The sequence below is a fragment of the Thunnus maccoyii genome, chromosome 11 (assembly GCF_910596095.1).
Source record: "Thunnus maccoyii chromosome 11, fThuMac1.1, whole genome shotgun sequence".
Classification (NCBI taxonomy): domain Eukaryota; kingdom Metazoa; phylum Chordata; class Actinopteri; order Scombriformes; family Scombridae; genus Thunnus; species Thunnus maccoyii.
Genome location: NC_056543.1, coordinates 3529950 through 3550100, shown reverse-complemented (window position 1 = coordinate 3550100; position 20151 = coordinate 3529950). Strand labels below are relative to the sequence as shown.

At 37.5% G+C, this 20151-nt stretch overlaps 2 protein-coding genes across 10 annotated transcripts in view; both read right to left on the bottom strand.

The window, feature by feature from the left end:
- The window catches only part of LOC121906862 (butyrophilin subfamily 3 member A2-like), a 115260-nt gene that overhangs the window by 14702 nt on the left and 80407 nt on the right, over nucleotides 1-20151 (bottom strand). For 7 of the 9 annotated variants that reach the window (XM_042426041.1, XM_042426040.1, XM_042426042.1 and 4 more), the window contains 2 exons: nucleotides 19639-19722; nucleotides 17037-18600 (listed from right to left, as the gene is read on the bottom strand). In XM_042426041.1, the coding sequence (XP_042281975.1) occupies nucleotides 18284-18600; nucleotides 19639-19722 (401 nt within the window). In that variant the 3' untranslated portion in view covers nucleotides 17037-18283. Of the gene's footprint in view, nucleotides 1-7030; nucleotides 7453-14127; nucleotides 18601-19638; nucleotides 19723-20151 lie in introns of those variants that run through there. The other 2 variants (XM_042426047.1, XM_042426043.1) reach the window with 2 other exon arrangements.
- Nucleotides 3422-7014, bottom strand: LOC121906866. Its single transcript, XM_042426053.1, has 3 exons — nucleotides 6636-7014; nucleotides 6024-6107; nucleotides 3422-4985 (listed from the first exon to the last, which is right to left on the bottom strand). The coding sequence occupies exons 1-3, from the start codon at nucleotides 6946-6948 to the stop codon at nucleotides 4669-4671; spliced, it is 714 nt and encodes a 237-aa protein (XP_042281987.1). The 5' UTR covers nucleotides 6949-7014; the 3' UTR covers nucleotides 3422-4668.

Below are 20151 nucleotides of genomic sequence, written 5' to 3'. Positions count from 1 at the left end.
TGTAAAACAATGCTCTTTTTAAAGAATAAGGCTGGTGGAAAAAAACATCAGAGCCAAATCGCTGCACTTCCTTCATCAGGAAGAGTTAGGTTACGTTGGTTTATTTAGAAATGACTCCAAAGACTAACAGGGATCACGTTTTCAGTCCCGCAGGGGAAGTTCTGTGAAAGGCAGACGCCACTGAGTATGTGCGGTTCGTATTGTAAATAACTGATATATTTATCACTTGTATGTTACAGGGCTCTACAGTTGTTTCATTTAATTAGAGGAGGCTGAGAGTCTGAAAAACGCTAAATTTAAAGAAAAAGCAATTGAATTGATTGAAGGAATTCTTCTTGTTCTGGATCACCTACTTGTGTTAGTAATGAGTCTCTGCCACTCTGAACTCTGTCTGTCTGTAAACAAATTATCCCCAGAATGACGTTTCATTTCAGATGCATATTTGTTGCTATGATCTGAACCAGTAAAACCATCACTTCCCTTTTATAGTGCTGTCAATGAATCAATGAGTGAACAAATTCCTTACCACAAAGAAGTACAATCACGAGGCTTGAAGAAGACATGTCTGTACTGGAAAACAAAGATAAAAGATCCTTTGGTGATCTATGATTAATACTTTCTTATAGTTATGTCATACTGTGAAAACACATTACCAGTTTCATTACTTCATTATGAGGCAGACTGTTTTTTGACACATAATATGCAGAGAGTGCCAAGATCATACTTATTTCAAAACATGAATATTTTTCTTTTTGCAGCTGTTTCCTTCAGTGTTGTCACTTATTAATCCCAATTCATTCAAGCTCATTATGTAAGTGCGACTGTTAAGAAATGAGACGACACTTACCAATCAAAATACTTCACACACACACACATGAGCAGCTGTTTACTCCACTTGACAAGTTCACCTCTGCTGTTAAAAAAAGTGAGTGAGTGTGAAACTATCTGCAGCAGCCCAGTGGCCCCTCCCCTCTTTGCTATCTGATTGGCTATAACTCACAATTCAGGTCACGCAAAGGCACACGCGCACACACACACACACACACACACACACACACACACACACACACACACACACACGAACAATTAACTTAATAAGAGCTTGCATTATCAGATCAATAATATTATGTAATGTGAATTTAAAACGTAACACTTTACAATAGGGTACTAGATCTGGGCGATATAATGAATTACTTTGATTTATCAGTATTTTTGTTCTTGCACAATGTGAAAAAATGTGAGTTATTACAACATGCAGAAAAAGTTGAATACTGCTATATCAGCCATTCTGAGTCATGACAGTCCTGTAAACTGATATTAATAGTTACAGTACAAAAATCATATTCAAAACATCTTTATTGTCCATCTTTGTTGTTTTTGTCTTCAGCTTGCATGACAGTCAACATCAGATACATCACATCATACAAATCATATGTTAGTAAAATACATTTGACACTCTGAACTGCTTAAATGATTTGAAATAATTTAAATTAACTCAAGACCAATTTAAGAAGCGCCAGGTACATGAGATTCAAAGCAATATCGTCATGTCCGTTCATTAACTGATGTATGGTATGTGGAAGGCAGGAGCTGAAAGTGATGATACAGGAGATGTCATGTATCCTCTAAGATTTTGTCTGTCATTCATACATACATGCACATCTGCTGCTCCAGGTGGCCGGCTGCCTCTGGCTCTCTCATAGTGAATTTAACAAAACACTGATCTGTTCTCTTGTGTTTGTTGAGGAGGTATCACGAGGTCAAGGTCAATTTTATTGTCTCAGTGACATGAGATATAGCAGGCAGCAGGATCCAGTCTGGGATACAGGCAGTAAACTCACTCTGAAGGTAAATAAAGGCCGAAGGTGCTGCAGCAGACTAGAGGGAGTTGTCTCAGTTGAGACTGATAAGTCTTCCTCAGCTAAATGTAGAAAGGGAGCAGCGGCAAGACAGGAAGATCATACTATGTGATATGAATTATCGCTGTCTGGCAACATTGATTTTACATTCATAACATTTTCCCAATCACTTGCAGGTTTTCTCAGTTGTGACACAATTGTCTAAAAACACAATACATTTTGCTTTGTTTTCACACAGAATTGAAATGTGAGTTAGGCTTGTTTGTCTAAATGGGTTAAACTGCTCTTCTAGAAAGCATGTGTAAAATACCCACATGTAAAATATTTGAACCAACTGTCACAACCATACAAACATAACTTGTCATCAAAGAATTGATGAATATTTAGATTCAGTAACTTGATCCTCTTTTTTTTGTACAACCATATATTTTCCATTTTTCCAGCAGGGATCATTTAGGGATTAAGCTCACAACATCGTCACATTTAGAGGTTCTTCATGGCAAGCAGGATGCAAACACACACACACACACACCCAGAGTGAATATTACCTTATCAAAAGCATCAGCTGGGATAATGTGTTCATTCAGCATGTGTAGATATGATCAAAATCTAGTGCCTCAAGCAAAATGTAAAAGAGAGTGTTACAAGTGAACAGGAAAACCAAAATAAAGACCCAGCGGCTGCCTGCACCACGTTCAGACTGATGTGTTTTTCATGGAGGATAAAGAAAGTTGGCACACAAACCTACTGGACCAGTGTTTATCATGCCTACTGTATCTCCACCAGAATCAAATAAAGGTCAAAGACAAATGGTCATACTGGGTGTGTGAGAGGATTTGCATGTTGGTTGTTGTGTTGGGAGCAAAACAAGCCTCCAGGACACTTATACACCCTCTCTCATGAAGACCAGGGCTCTTCACAAACAAACAAAGATCATCTTGTTGTGTTACCTGTTGCACACAGAGACGTCACTACTTTGCATCAAGCCTGCAGTTTATCACATGTCTCACTCAAGCTTGTAAGAACATGTTTAACTCCATTCAGATATTTTTACAATATGTCGTCACACAGATAGAAACTTTAAAATGAAAGTAAAAATACTGAGTAACAGACACACCGTGACGAGATAATTATATTGTCCATATTTGTGACACTTTTCTGTTTGCTGCTGACTTTTATTAACTCAAACTTGGAGTTTCTGATTCATATCTCATGCTGCACTGTAACTTTTATTCTGCTGTTTTATTCAATTTTATCATATTTTTCTCTTTTTAACTGTATTTAAATGTGTATAAGGTCAGGTCTCTTGCTGTACATGTTTAGACAACAATGTTTCACTTCCTCCTCTCCTCTCTACTGTCCTCCTCCTTATTCCTCTGAACCCGCCTGTGATCTCTTCACTCTCGTACCAATGTGGCAACAGGAAAAAGTATAATAGCATAACATCAGCTGCACAACGCCCACCAGTCACTCTAATGCATAACATGTCACTTTCATATATGTCATCAAACTGGACTTTACATTGTGCATTGCATTCAGCCTCCACTGTTACATCATTTATTTATTGTATGTCACATTTTTTCTCTCACATTTCCTTTGTACAGTCAATATTTCATTTCAAGTTTTATATCCCATTTCTCAATTATTATTCTATTTAAATAATAGTAGATAATAGATAACAGATTAAATTTTTAATTCAATTTTATTACTTTATTTCATTATTTATATTACTTTACTTTTGTTCTGTTTTTATTTTTCTATGTTGCATTTATGTGAACAAACACCAAGACACAGTCTTTGTATGCTGCATACTTGGCTTATTAAACTGACCACAAGGAGGAGCCACATGCTCCTTCTAGTGGGAACTTTGATACTTTTATGAATAATGTCATTTACAGGGATGAGATAGTTTCTTATAAGAGCTGTAAATCTGATTCTGGTTATGACTGCAGTGTGGGGGGTGTCACACCAACAGCAGAGAGGTGATGGCATTAAATTTCCTTTTGTGGTCAAGCCTTCAACATGATGGTATGTTCTTAGAGCTACAGTAGTAATAAACACATTCTAACCATTGTAAGCAGACCTGTTAAATTTGAGTATTAAAGTTCATTCTTGACCTTTAGGAACAGTATGTGTAACAAATAATCTCAGCTCAAAAGGTCCACTGACTATTTAGAGCTTTTAACTGCATCTCACCATCTGTCCTAAGAGTGGAACTTCAGTCACATGATAATAGAAACAGACAACATCAACATCATATTCGAGCCTGAATCTGATCCAGAATATGACTTTCAACAACACCAACGACCTCAACAACAAAGATTACAGAACGGACGGCTGTTTATGGACATGCTCAACAAGCTGACATCATCTCACCTGGAAAGTTAAAAAAACTTTGCAAACGAAGCGTCCAGGGCAGATGAAACCTGGGTTTTGTCTCACAGGGAGCATTTTTACATATGTTCACCTCAAGTTTTGGAACTTTGACCATTTTTAACATCAAACATCATAACAGTACATGAATGTTAGAAAATCACAAAAAGCAGAATATGCCCCCTTTAACACTCATGACATTTCTCATAAACCCGTCTATTAAGCAGGGTGGGATAGTTCATGTGTTTCACTCTTTCTGTAATTAGGGACATAGAGTGGGACACAAACACAACACACATCTGTTTAAACTTCTCTCCACTCTGATGTATGAAGGAAAATCTTTGCACATACTGTAGGTGTTAGCAGTTTCCTGCCATAACCCTTTAACTTCTGCTGTTGCCTCCCTGCCTGCACCAGCTCTGATCCCAGATCTGATTCATTTGTCTTTGTCACTTTCTGTGGATTTTGTTTCATCTGAATCTTCTTTGCTGTCACTTAATAGCTTTGTTTTCTCTTCTGTATCAGCAGTAACAGCAGCAGCAGTGGTGTCCTCATTGGAAGCATCGTCTGCATCCCGCTTCACAGAGAAATGGCTAGACACAGTTTGATGGTTTAGTAAAACTCTGCCCTCAGAAACATCACCTTCTGATGAGTTGGAAGGACCATGAGGAGCATTGCCGTCAGCTGGAACTTCATTGGCTGCTAAGTCTTCTTGGTTTACTGCTTGCTGACGCTCCTCCTCTGATTTTTTACCTGGAATTAAAGGTATGTTTCAGTCATGAGGGCACAACAAAATAGCTGTGGGTCTATTGATGTTTTACACCTCTCTAGATGATATCACATGATGTAAAGGTTTGTCACAGTTCATGTAGGAGATGAGTATGTTTTGAATTTGCCATCAGGTTAATGTGAACCTCTCACAGGAAGAGAGACTTCTTTTTTTGTGTACCGTATGGATGCTACCTACACTATTTAGGTCATTATTTGTACACTACCATATAAGCTGACATCATCTCACCTGGAAAGTTAAAAAAACTTTGCAAACGAAGCGTCCAGGGCAGCTGAAACCTGGGCTTTGTCTCACAGGGAGCATTTTTGTTCAACTCAAGTTTTGGAACTTTGACCAACATCCAACATCATAACAGAATATAAATGTCAGAAAATCACAAAAAGCAGAATATGCCCCCGATAACATTTAACCAACACTAAGATCTTTCCTTAATCTTAAGCAAAGTGATTTTGTTGCCTAAACTGAAGCACACGCAGCAGTCAGGATGTGAACATTTACACCTGTTGTGCAGTATTTAAATGTAACTTCAATCTTCAGATGTTCTGTGAACATAATCCAGGCAGAGATTATGTTCATTATGGCAGCATTACTGGAAAAAGTTGAGTAGTGTAGAAACGTCATTTCTAGGAGATAGAGTCACATGACCGAAGATTGACATGTGATGACCAATCACTGAAGGACACCTGAGCAAACTCAGTTAGCTGATGTGAGATGTGGTTGAAAGCTCAGAAGAAGCTATTTAGTGGACCACTCAGCTTTGATTGTTTTGTTATATCGAACTGTTGTATGTTTTTGCTCAATACCACTGACAGTATGAATATAGGATATTCTTGTGGATAGAATCAGAAGATGGGTACATCTGCACATAAACTGTTTTGTACACAAGGTGTCTGTGTGGTATTTGAGTTCATGCTTTTTCACAAGTTGATGATATCTTTATATCCAGCATCAAAAAGATAGCAAATAACAATCACAATAGAGAATAAATTGAAGTTACTCACGTCTTCTGTAGAAAACACACACAAATAATAATATGGCAGCAATGACTCCAATTGATACACATATTATACTCAGCAGCTCCTTACCTGTAAATTAGGAGACATAACAGAGTAACAAATTATTTTAACATGTTGCAATAATATAAACACATCTTTGAACACGTCAATATCTGCTTTTTGTTTGTCTTCTTTGTTTCTTTTAATGTTTAACATCAACCTGTCCAGGGACTGCAGCTGAAAATTTGCCTTTTGGCTAAATCTGACTCATTTACATCATGTTGATGTTAATTAATGTGTGATGCCCCTGATAAATAAATAAATTAATAAAATAAATAAATGTACTAATTGCTTGCTATGTATTACCACAACTGAATATTCCACAAGCTGCCCAAATCTTCAGTTACTTATGTAATACAGAAATCAAACAACTGAAACTGCTTATAGTTTATTTAAAGTAAGTTTCATTATAGTTTATTAATGGTGAATTGTGTTTACTAGAATTACAGTACTGTGCAAAAGTTTTAGGCACTTTAGATGTTTAGATTCTTATCCATAATGCAATACCATCAGGGAAGCATCTTATTATCTTTATTTATCTGTATCTGTATCACTCACCAGGAGCATCAATCACTGCGGTGTTCTTAATCTGCTGTTTGGAGTGAGGATTATACACGTGGCAGGTTACAGACTGCAGCTCTTTGACACTGACGGTGCTTGTGACAGAGAAGGTTTTCTTGGTTGGATGCTGCTGATGGGACGTCTGAGCATCCTTCAGTTTCAGTTGTTCACTGCTGAATTTGTTTTGACCAGTCCATTTCACTTCAGGTTCAGGGTATCCTCCATGTGCCGTACAGGTTGCACTGTTTAATGTGCTGTTAATGGTCAGGACAAGATCTTGGTAGGCAGCTGTGGGTGTGTCAGAAAGCATGATGGTTTACACACTAGAGATATTTATAGTATTTTGATGTGTATAGATTTTGGTTTGAAAGCAAGAAACTACTATCCCATACCTGAGACCCGCAAAGAGGATTTGCACTGATGGTCAAGCGGTTTTGTAGAATCAAAACGAATAAAGGCCCAGAATGTTTTCTGGTCATCTCCAACACTAACATTGTTAAGTTTAATAGAAATATTTCCAGAACTAAACTCAGTATTGAAAACTTGACACCTGTTTCTGTATTCATCAGCTACTGGTTGTGTTTCCCCACTTTTGTCCCAGTGGAACAAAAGTTTTTCAGACCCATCCTCCTGCCAGTAAAACCATTTGATGCTTGTTGAATTCACTGGTAGTGAACAGGGAATCAGGACGGACCCTCCGACAGTGGCATTGAGAAGTGCAGATATCTGACCCATGATGGGTGCTAGAAAAGAAAAGATTGAGATATAGTAAGAGTTGTTAGTAAGAGGAGAAATGATGTCATCCTGACTCATCAAAACAGTGAGAAACTCAAAGGTAAAAACACATTGAAACATGCACATAAGAGGCTGAATTTCAAGAGAATCCTTTCTTCAGATGTCATACTGTACAGGAAGGGTGTCCTTCTAATTAAACTTGTGCAGGCATTTAGCTCCTTAATTTTTTTAGATTTGATGCATTCTGTGTTCATTTGGAAAGAAAAAACTGTTCTCTGTATTTTTCTCTTAGTATGTTAGTGCCAGGTAAATACCCCCCCGCCACCTGCCTCCTTCTGGACAGGATACTTGGTTCCTGCTAGCTGGAGCACTATGTATTATCATTGTTAGTTGTACACATTGTAGGGTTCAATTCGGAAGGCTAGATATAAATTAACAACTTATAATCGCAGTGTGAAAACAGTCACTCAGCTTCAGAATACAGTAACTCCCCATATAGAAACCCTGTCTCCTAGAAATTACATTTATATACCTGTTCTCTCAATTACGTTGGCAAACATAATTGCTGCCTGGATTATGTTCACACTGTAGGAGGAAGTCCCTGCATGTTTTGAATGCAGACAGTAAACCCTCAAACAACAGGCCAGCTCTTTCATCACATAAGTGAGATTTCCAAACTTTTCACTGACCAGACCATCTAAACAACATCCTGCAAACAGAAAGGATCAGATGAGGAACCCTTCATCTCCTGCATGGTCACTAAACCAGACCACTGACCCAAACTACCTTTGATCCTTCAAGCTACCAGAGCCAGCAAGATGATAAGACCAATTCACACACCAGTGTGCGCTGACAGTACCACTTATAACCAACCCCACCACTTGCTTGCATAACTCACCTCTAAGAACACACACACACACACACACACACTCACACACAAATGTAGCACATAGCCTGGTCCCCTGCAGTTTTCAGTCAGATCAAGGACTGTAAAACACATCAACTTACAAATGTAGTTTTAGATTTTGTCTAAGAACAATTAATATTGTATGTTTATATGTGTGTATATCGCCCAATATGTCTGCTTTAATTATACTTTTATTCTACTGCCTTTAAACCAAGAAATGTACAACTTACATAATTCCATATTCTATCAATCAATCAATCAATCAATTTTTATATATATAGCGCCATATCACAACAAAAGTCATCTCAAGGCACTTTTCACATAGAGCAGGTCAAGACCGTACTCTTTAATTGACAGAGACCCAACAATTCCCCCATGAACTAACATCATTTCGTAGTTTAGTACCATTCTGCTTCTTTTCTCTCAAAATGCTAAAGCTACTATCAAAAATGCAAAATTATGAATCATGCAATTGTTAAATTTCAGTTTTGATTAAAACAGTAACAGCATTTAAGAGTTGAATCTGCCTGTCAGTGGACAGGCCGACTTATTCATCATTACAAGATCCAGAATCCAGCTTCTCACCCCAGCACATCGAACTCTTCTTTATAGAAGCCACCACAGACAGCAAGTACTCCTACAAAACCTTCAACTTGCTTAAACCCTGGTGCTTTTATACTTTGTAACTTCAACTGGCAGAACTAAGCTGTTGTGCTGTTGATTTGACTTTCTGTTTCTCAGGTAACAGTCATCTCATCTGTCTCTAATACCAACTACAAATTAAAGCTGCAAGCAGTGTTGAACGGGCCTTCGCGCCCTTGCGCACATGGGGCCGCGGTGCAGTCACCTAAGCTTCTGGGAACCAAGAAAACTTTTGGAGATGATCAGTGTGAGAGTCTTTTGACACACAATACTAACCAGTTTCTCTCTGTGAGCCCACCCCTCTGTTTATCACAGATAATTATGAATTATGAAATCAAAATATTGTTAACCTTAATCAATAATTCGGGCACCAACTGTAGGATCTGTGAGGAACACAGTTGATTATTTGCAATAATTATCAATTATCAAAGATAATTAACTAATTATAACAATTAATAGAATTATTAATATGAACTAACAAATACGGGGCACCACCCGGAAACCGGGACCAATAACCAAACAAGGTAGTCTCATAAATGGGAGTTCACCTAGAATGTTAATATCTGAGAGATATCAACATTCAAGGATGAACAAAGAAGGGTGAATTCGAGCTCTGACTCCTTCAATCAGCCACTTTTCACAATATGTTACACACAATAATGACAAAAGAACTTCTCTTTAAAGATATAACATTGTTTATTAAACTTAGCAAAATCAACAAAGTTAACAAATGAATTCTAGAGGGATTGAAAGTTGAAACGAAGATACAGGAAGTGGCGACGCATGTAAGGGCAGCGGAGCGTTAACTGCAGCATGACCGAAAGAAGCACAACCAGTTAGCCTCTGCTAGCCTCTCAGCTAACCCCGGCTCTCTGTTTAGATCCAAACGGAGCACCGAGTCCTGATTTGTTATTTAGGTTAAAGCGGAGAGAATCAGCGGGTCTGTCGGCCAGCTGAGTGAAGTGAAACCTGCAGAAAAAACACAGTGACCATCACGGTGAAACAGTCCGTAGAGAACTACTGTGTTCAGCTGCACAGATAGGAAATCCCTCGGCTGACAGGATGTACCACTCTGTGAGGAAAAATATTTTACCCTCCCCTTTTTGGTTTATAACAATGGTTGGCAACCAGCATATTAGGTGCATTACTGCCACCCTCTTCCTGAGTTTTTCCCTCATATAAGCTATAGTCTTTCTTGATCATTAGTACAATATATGATTACATGTGTAATAGTCTCCTCAGCCAAGTGGGAAAAAATATGTGCATATATGAACAACAGCAATTGGAGAGGATGACAGTCAAAAAGTAATCATGTTAAATAATCATGATCTCAATATTGAATAAAAATGATCGTGATTATAATTTTTGCCACAATCAAGCACCCCTAAAAACAACAAATTGTGATTTACATACACACACACACACACAGAGTTTAAATATGTATGTGATAAATTGTAAATATGTATGTAATGAATTGTTTTCTTTTAAGAAACTGTTACTTGAACATTTTTCAGTGTGCTCCTAAAGTTATATGTATGCTCCTACTTTCTTTCATTTAAGAGCACATGTACTCCTTGAAAAAAAGTAAGGATTGAACACTGCTGTCAGATATGTAGAAACACTAAGTAAGTGGAGTGTGGTGCAGTCCAAGGGCTTCTGTCACAGGCAGTAGATGTTTACTTTTGGCACAAAGTCCATGCCCAGAGATTGCCTCCCCATTGGTTTACATTGTAAGGTGTAATGTCGCACTCCAACTTTCAGGGCTTACTAAATCTAAACCGTTCGAGTTATTACAAAGTTTTTAATAACTTTTGCTCAACACAGTGTGATAAGTCATGTATTAAAGTTTGAAGCCGATACCATTAACGCCCTAGGAGGAGGTAGCGTTTATTCAAGGTCCAAAATTGGCAAAAAATCGTATTTTGAAATTGACATTGCAGACTTCCTGTTGGATTTAGGTCAGGGGTGTCAGCGTATGATTTGTAGGTCTTGATGAGACGAATAATTGAGTTTTGGTTCTATCTCTCTACGACATTCCTACGGGCCGTGGCGGCCGTTTTAGATACATAGGTGGCGCTCTCGAGCACATTTTGGCACTTTGGGGGTTAATTTTTACATTTTATCAAATTTTTCACCAGACCTGATGTGCGTGCCAAATTTGGTGAGTTTTTGAGCATGTTTAGGGGGTCAAATTTAGAGTTAAAGTGGCGTAACAAGAAAGAAGAAAGAAACAAACACACGAAAAACAATAGGGTCTTCGCCCTTTGGGCTCAGGCCCTAAATAGTTAACTCTGCATCATTCATTCACTAGCCATAGCCTTGTGTACCAGTTTCCCCTTTCCCTCATGTCTTGTTTGTAAAATGTTGTAATGTTTAGTACTTGTTGTACTGTTTGTTATTGTGCTGTTATATGTTAATTGTGACCTGCCGAAGGGACTGCGGATGAAAATGAGCTATAAGCTAACTCTGGTACAGTACGTCAAATGGTAACATTTATGTTTAACACTGTACATGGTCCCAATAAATAAGACAAATTAATAATCAATAATACAAAGTATGTAACTAAAAATGAACTTGTTGGTCTTTTCTTGTGTTTGCATCTCAGTCACTTAACCTTAAACGACCTATACCCTTGCAAAATCATAATTAAGATCAATAACATCCATCATTCTAATTGACATCTCTTGTGTGGCCAACAAGAAAGACTATTTCCCTATTATTATACCTACTCTTATGTGAGGTATGTTGCTGGACAAATAATTTCATATTTGAAGCATGCAATGATAATTCATAATTCCCCCATAAAATCATAAAACTATTTGTGTGCACAAATTCTACAGCAAGGTGTCATACCACTGGTCCAACAGCCAACTATTTCGAAACTCCAATAGTTAAAAATGTCAGGACAGTGTGCAGTATTAAGCACAATGATGCACTGCACCAGAGTTAGCTTGAAGCTAATTTGCATCTGTGGTCCACTACAATCAAAACATACAACAGCACAACAAACAGTACAAAGCAAAAAACAAAACAAAACAAAACAAAAAAAACACAGAGAACACACCATACAAAATACAAAATACAAAATACAAAGCTACACATACACCCACAATGTCAATTAAAAATTAACAATGTAAACTAGGCTCAGTGGTCACACAGCTCTATTCATTAGACTGAAAGCTCATAGTCCAACAGCCCGTTATCCCGAAAACAAAAGCCCACTGCTCCAAAAATAAACTGTGATGACCCCTGTTGTCATCTGGGAGTTTGTATGAACTCTGATTGGTGTCTCTTTCCTGAAGGTGACTAATTACCTTGACTCAGTGCACCTGAGCCTGGTACACTGACGTTCCTTAAGCCACGGCTACAGTCTCTCTTAGACTCTCGGACTCTCGGCTGCCTTGTTGCTGCAGCTCTTTGTCCTCTCTCCCTACAGGCACCGGTTTGTTTTGCTTTCATGCACTTTACAGCATTCACACACCTGCATTCTTCACTCATGCATCACATACTCTAATGATACCACTGATTTCCACACCCGATACTCTAAATATTTAGTGAATTTGTTTAGTTCGATTTAATAAATTATCTTTTGTTGAACACTGACATGGTGTGTTAACCTTTTGTTGTAGCCACTTGAGCCAGGTCATAACAACAAAACAATTTAACAATTTCATAAAATCACATTATAAAAATTGCACAGAAGTGCTGAGTTGACTGGAGGTGTTTCAGAATGTCAAAGAGTAACGTTACACATCTTACTTTACTTTATTTAACTTAGTTCACAGAAGAGCTGTTAAAGTTAAATATCAACCGAAATGAGAAATCTTTCTTTGGGACCCATACAAAGTCATACCTTATGATTTACATGTTGTGTTATATTAAATTGAACAATATGTTAATAGTCTGGAAAGCAGTTAAGCCGGGAGTCACTGAACTCCAACCCCAGAGTGTGTATTTTAAGAGCAATGGGTCGTCAGACTAATGGGCTTTCAGTCCAATGCAACGTTTTTCGGACTATTGGGGTTTCAGAATAATAGGCCTTCATCCCAATTGGCAGTCCCCTATTTGCAGTCCCCATTTATATATCTCATTGGCTGCAGAGGTCGGGGTGGATGGAAGATATCCACTAGATTCAGCAAACTCAATTATTATATTATATCATATTAGTGTTTCAGTGTTCATTTGGGCACCTGACTTTTGGTTTAAGACAGACGTGAAAAACTGTGAATCTATCCTTTGACCACCATGTTTATCGGAAAAATGTAAAATCACCAAATATGGAGAAATATTGTTTTCACTAGATAGCAACAATATGCAGAGTAGCCAAAGAACAGATGGCTGTTTTTTATTTTTATTTTTATTGTATTTCATGTTAATATGAGCATCCAGGTATCAGTAGGAGGCTGGTGGAGATCAGTTGGAAATATTTGGTTTTATGGTGGAAATATTTTTGGTTTTTCATCATCATCAAAACAATCATATCTCAATTTTAAAAAATTAATTTAAAAAAAATTGCAGCTGTATACCTTTCCATCCTATTGACGAAAACATGTTTTCTCCACAAACATAAACCAATATATTCTGTATGACCTCCACCACCCAGATCAATATTATGTTTTATCTTGCATTGATCATCTTCATGATGAGGTAAAACTGTTCACGTTGACATAACACTTTAATGTAAAACAATGCTCTTTTTAAAGAATAAGGCTGGTGGAAAAAAACATCAGAGCCAAATCGCTGCACTTCCTTCATCAGGAAGAGTTTGGTTACGTTGGTTTATTTAGAAATGACTCCAAAGACTAACAGGGATCACGTTTTCAGTCCCGCAGGGGAAGTTCTGTGAAAGGCAGACGCCACTGAGTATGTACGGTTCGTATTGTAAATAACTGATATATTTATCACTTGTATGTTACAGGGCTCTACAGTTGTTTCATTTAATTAGAGGAGGCTGAGAGTCTGAAAAACGCTAAATTTAAAGAAAAAGCAATTGAACTGATTGAAGGAATTCTTCTTGTTCTGGATCACCTACTTGTGTTAGTAATGAGTCTCTGCCACTCTGAACTCTGTCTGTCTGTAAACAAATTATCCCGGGAATGACGTTTCATTTCAGATGCATATTTGTTGCTACGATCTGAACCAGTAAAACCATCACTTCCCTTTTATAGTGCTGTCAATGAATCAATGAGTGAACAAATTCCTTACCACAAAGAAGTACAATCACAAGGCTTGAAGACGACATGTCTGTACTGGAAAACAAAGATAAAAGATCCTTTGGTGATCTATGATTAATACTTTCTTATAGTTATGTCATACTGTGAAAACACATTACCAGTTTCATTACTTCATTATGAGGCAGACTGTTTTTTGACACATAATATGCAGAGTGCCAAGATCATACTTATTTCAAAACATGAATATTTTTCTTTTTGCAGCTGTTTCCTTCAGTGTTGTCACTTATTAATCCCAATTCATTCAAGTTCATTATGTAAGTGCAACTGTTAAGAAATGAGACGACACTTACCAATCAAAATACTTCACACACACACACGAGCAGCTGTTTACTCCACTTGGCAAGTTCACCTCTGCTGTTAAAAAAAGTGAGTGAGTGTGAAACTATCTGCAGCAGCCCAGTGGCCCCTCCCTCCTTTGCTATCTGATTGGCTATAACTCACAATTCAGGTCACGCAAAGGCGCACGCGCACACACACACACACACACACACGAATGCAATTTACTTTGAATAAGAGCTTGCATTATCAGATCAATAATATTATGTAATGTGAATTTAAAACGTAACACTTTACAATAGGGTACTAGATCTGGGCGATATAATGAATTAATTTGATTTATCAGTATTTTTGTTCTTGCACAATGTGTAAAAATTGTGAGTTATTACAACATGCAGAAAAAGTTGAACACTGCTATATCAGCCATTCTGAGTCATGACAGTCCTGTAAACTGATATTAATAGTTACAGTACAAAAATCATATTCAAAACATCTTTATTGTCCATCTTTGTTGTTTTTGTCTTCAGCTTGCATGACAGTCAACATCAGATACATCACATCATACAAATCATATGTTAGTAAAATACATTTTACACTCTGAACTGCTTAAATGAATAGAAATAATTTAAATTAACTCAAGACCAATTTAAGAAGCGCCAGGTACATGAGATTCAAAGCAATATTGTCATGTCCGTTCATTAACTGATGTATGTTATGTGGAAGGCAGGAGCTGAAAGTGATGATACAGGAGATGTCATGTATCCTCTAAGATTTTGTCTGTCATTCATACAAACATGCACATCTGCTGCTCCAGGTGGCCAGCTGCCTCTGGCTCTCTCATAGTGAATTTAACAAAACACTGATCTGTTCTCTTGTGTTTGTTGACGAGGTATCACGAGGTCAAGGTCAATTTTATTGTCTCAGTGACATGAGGTATAGCAGGCAGCAGGATCCAGTCTGGGATACAGGCAGTAAACTCACTCTGAAGGTAAATAAAGGCCGAAGGTGCTGCAGCAGACTAGAGAGAGTTGTCTCAGTTGAGACTGATAAGTCTCCCTCAGCTAAATGTACAAAGGGAGCAGTGGCAAGACAGGAAGATCATACTATGTGATATGAATTATCACTGTCTGGCAACATTGCTTTTACATTCATAACATTTTTCCCAATCACTTCCAGGTTTTCTCAGTTGTTTTGACACAATTGTCTAAAAACACAATACATTTTGCTTTGTTTTCACACAGAAGTGAAATGTGAGTTAGGCTTGTTTGTCTAAATGGATTACACTGCTCCTCTAGAAAGCATGTGTAAAATACCCACATGTAAAATATTTGAACCAACTGTCACAACCATACAAACATAACTTGTCATCAAAGAATTGATGAATATTTAGATTCAGTAACATGATCCTCCTCTTTTTTTTGTACAACCATATATTTTCCATTTTTCCAGCAGAGATCATTTAGGGATTAAGCTCACAACATCGTCACATTTAGAGGTTCTTCATGGCAAGCAGGATGCAAACTCACACACACACACACACACACACACACACACACACACACACACACACACACCCAGAGTGAATATTACCTTATCAAAAGCATCAGCTGGGATAACATGTTCATTCAGCATGTGTAGATATGATCAAAATCTAGTGCCTCAAGCAAAATGTAAAAGAGAGTGTTACAAGTGAACAGGAAAACCAAAATAAAGACCCAGCGGCTGCCTGCACCACGTTCAGACTGATGTGTTTTTCATGGAGGATAAAGAAAGTTGGCACACAAACCTACTGGACCAGTGTTTATCATGCCTACTGTATCTCCACCAGAATCAAATAAAGGTCAAAGACAAATGGTCATACTGGGTGTGTGAGACAATTTGCAGGTTGGTTGTTGTGTTGGGAGCAAAACAAGCCTCCAGGACACTTATACACCCTCTCTCATGAAGACCAGGGCTCTTCACAAACAAACAAAGATCATCTTGTTGTGTTACCTGTTGCCCACAGAGACGTCACTACTTTGCATCAAGCCTGCAGTTTATCACATGTCTCACTCAAGCTTGTAAGAACATGTTTAACTCCATTCAGATATTTTTACAATATGTCGTCACACAGATAGAAACTTTAAAATGAAAGTAAAAATACTGAGTAACAGACACACCGTGACGAGATAATTATATTGTCCATATTCGTGACACTTTTCTGTTTGCTGCTGACTTTTATTAACTCAAACTTGGAGTTTCTGATTCATATCTCATGCTGCACTATAACTTTTATTCTGCTGTTTTATTCAATTTTATCATATTTTTCTCTTTTTAACTGTATTTAAATGTGTATAAGGTCAGGTCTCTTGCTGTACATGTTTAGACAACAATGTTTCACTTCCTCCTCTCCTCTCTACTGTCCTCCTCCTTATTCCTCTGAACCCGCCTGTGATCTCTTCACTCTTGTACCAATGTGGCAACAGGAAAAAGTATAATAGCATAACATCAGCTGCACAACGCCCACCAGTCACTCTAATGCATAACATGTCACTTTCATATATGTCATCAAACTGGACTTTACATTGTGCATTGCATTCAGCCTCCACTGTTACATCATTTATTTATTGTATGTCACATTTTTTCTCTCACATTTCCTTTGTACAGTCAATATTTCATTTCAAGTTTTATATCCCATTTCTCAATTATTATTCTATTTAAATAATAGTAGATAATAGATAACAGATTAAATTTTTAATTCAATTTTATTACTTTATTTCATTATTTATATTACTTTACTTTTGTTCTGTTTTTATTTTTCTATGTTGCATTTATGTGAACAAACACCAAGACACAGTCTTTGTATGCTGCATACTTGGCTTATTAAACTGACCACAAGGAGGAGCCACATGCTCCTTCTAGTGGGAACTTTGATACTTTTATGAATAATGTCATTTACAGGGATGAGATAGTTTCTTATAAGAGCTGTAAATCTGATTCTGGTTATGACTGCAGTGTGGGGGGTGTCACACCAACAGCAGAGAGGTGATGGCATTAAATTTCCTTTTGTGGTCAAGCCTTCAACATGATGGTATGTTCTTAGAGCTACAGTAGTAATAAACACATTCTAACCATTGTAAGCAGACCTGTTAAATTTGAGTATTAAAGTTCATTCTTGACCTTTAGGAACAGTATGTGTAACAAATAATCTCAGCTCAAAAGGTCCACTGACTATTTAGAGCTTTTAACTGCATCTCACCATCTGTCCTAAGAGTGGAACTTCAGTCACATGATAATAGAAACAGACAACATCAACATCATATTCGAGCCTGAATCTGATCCAGAATATGACTTTCAACAACACCAACGACCTCAACAACAAAGATTACAGAACGGACGGCTGTTTATGGACATGCTCAACAAGCTGACATCATCTCACCTGGAAAGTTAAAAAAACTTTGCAAACGAAGCGTCCAGGGCAGATGAAACCTGGGTTTTGTCTCACAGGGAGCATTTTTACATATGTTCACCTCAAGTTTTGGAACTTTGACCATTTTTAACATCAAACATCATAACAGTACATGAATGTTAGAAAATCACAAAAAGCAGAATATGCCCCCTTTAACACTCATGACATTTCTCATAAACCCGTCTATTAAGCAGGGTGGGATAGTTCATGTGTTTCACTCTTTCTGTAATTAGGGACATAGAGTGGGACACAAACACAACACACATCTGTTTAAACTTCTCTCCACTCTGATGTATGAAGGAAAATCTTTGCACATACTGTAGGTGTTAGCAGTTTCCTGCCATAACCCTTTAACTTCTGCTGTTGCCTCCCTGCCTGCACCAGCTCTGATCCCAGATCTGATTCATTTGTCTTTGTCACTTTCTGTGGATTTTGTTTCATCTGAATCTTCTTTGCTGTCACTTAATAGCTTTGTTTTCTCTTCTGTATCAGCAGTAACAGCAGCAGCAGTGGTGTCCTCATTGGAAGCATCGTCTGCATCCCGCTTCACAGAGAAATGGCTAGACACAGTTTGATGGTTTAGTAAAACTCTGCCCTCAGAAACATCACCTTCTGATGAGTTGGAAGGACCATGAGGAGCATTGCCGTCAGCTGGAACTTCATTGGCTGCTAAGTCTTCTTGGTTTACTGCTTGCTGACGCTCCTCCTCTGATTTTTTACCTGGAATTAAAGGTATGTTTCAGTCATGAGGGCACAACAAAATAGCTGTGGGTCTATTGATGTTTTACACCTCTCTAGATGATATCACATGATGTAAAGGTTTGTCACAGTTCATGTAGGAGATGAGTATGTTTTGAATTTGCCATCAGGTTAATGTGAACCTCTCACAGGAAGAGAGACTTCTTTTTTTGTGTACCGTATGGATGCTACCTACACTATTTAGGTCATTATTTGTACACTACCATATAAGCTGACATCATCTCACCTGGAAAGTTAAAAAAACTTTGCAAACGAAGCGTCCAGGGCAGCTGAAACCTGGGCTTTGTCTCACAGGGAGCATTTTTGTTCAACTCAAGTTTTGGAACTTTGACCAACATCCAACATCATAACAGAATATAAATGTCAGAAAATCACAAAAAGCAGAATATGCCCCCGATAACATTTAACCAACACTAAGATCTTTCCTTAATCTTAAGCAAAGTGATTTTGTTGCCTAAACTGAAGCACACGCAGCAGTCAGGATGTGAACATTTACACCTGTTGTGCAGTATTTAAATGTAACTTCAATCTTCAGATGTTCTGTGAACATAATCCAGGCAGAGATTATGTTCATTATGGCAGCATTACTGGAAAAAGTTGAGTAGTGTAGAAACGTCATTTCTAGGAGATAGAGTCACATGACCGAAGATTGACATGTGATGACCAATCACTGAAGGACACCTGAGCAAACTCAGTTAGCTGATGTGAGATGTGGTTGAAAGCTCAGAAGAAGCTATTTAGTGGACCACTCAGCTTTGATTGTTTTGTTATATCGAACTGTTGTATGTTTTTGCTCAATACCACTGACAGTATGAATATAGGATATTCTTGTGGATAGAATCAGAAGATGGGTACATCTGCACATAAACTGTTTTGTACACAAGGTGTCTGTGTGGTATTTGAGTTCATGCTTTTTCACAAGTTGATGATATCTTTATATCCAGCATCAAAAAGATAGCAAATAACAATCACAATAGAGAATAAATTGAAGTTACTCACGTCTTCTGTAGAAAACACACACAAATAATAATATGGCAGCAATGACTCCAATTGATACACATATTATACTCAGCAGCTCCTTACCTGTAAATTAGGAGACATAACAGAGTAACAAATTATTTTAACATGTTGCAATAATATAAACACATCTTTGAACACGTCAATATCTGCTTTTTGTTTGTCTTCTTTGTTTCTTTTAATGTTTAACATCAACCTGTCCAGGGACTGCAGCTGAAAATTTGCCTTTTGGCTAAATCTGACTCATTTACATCATGTTGATGTTAATTAATGTGTGATGCCCCTGATAAATAAATAAATTAATAAAATAAATAAATGTACTAATTGCTTGCTATGTATTACCACAACTGAATATTCCACAAGCTGCCCAAATCTTCAGTTACTTATGTAATACAGAAATCAAACAACTGAAACTGCTTATAGTTTATTTAAAGTAAGTTTCATTATAGTTTATTAATGGTGAATTGTGTTTACTAGAATTACAGTACTGTGCAA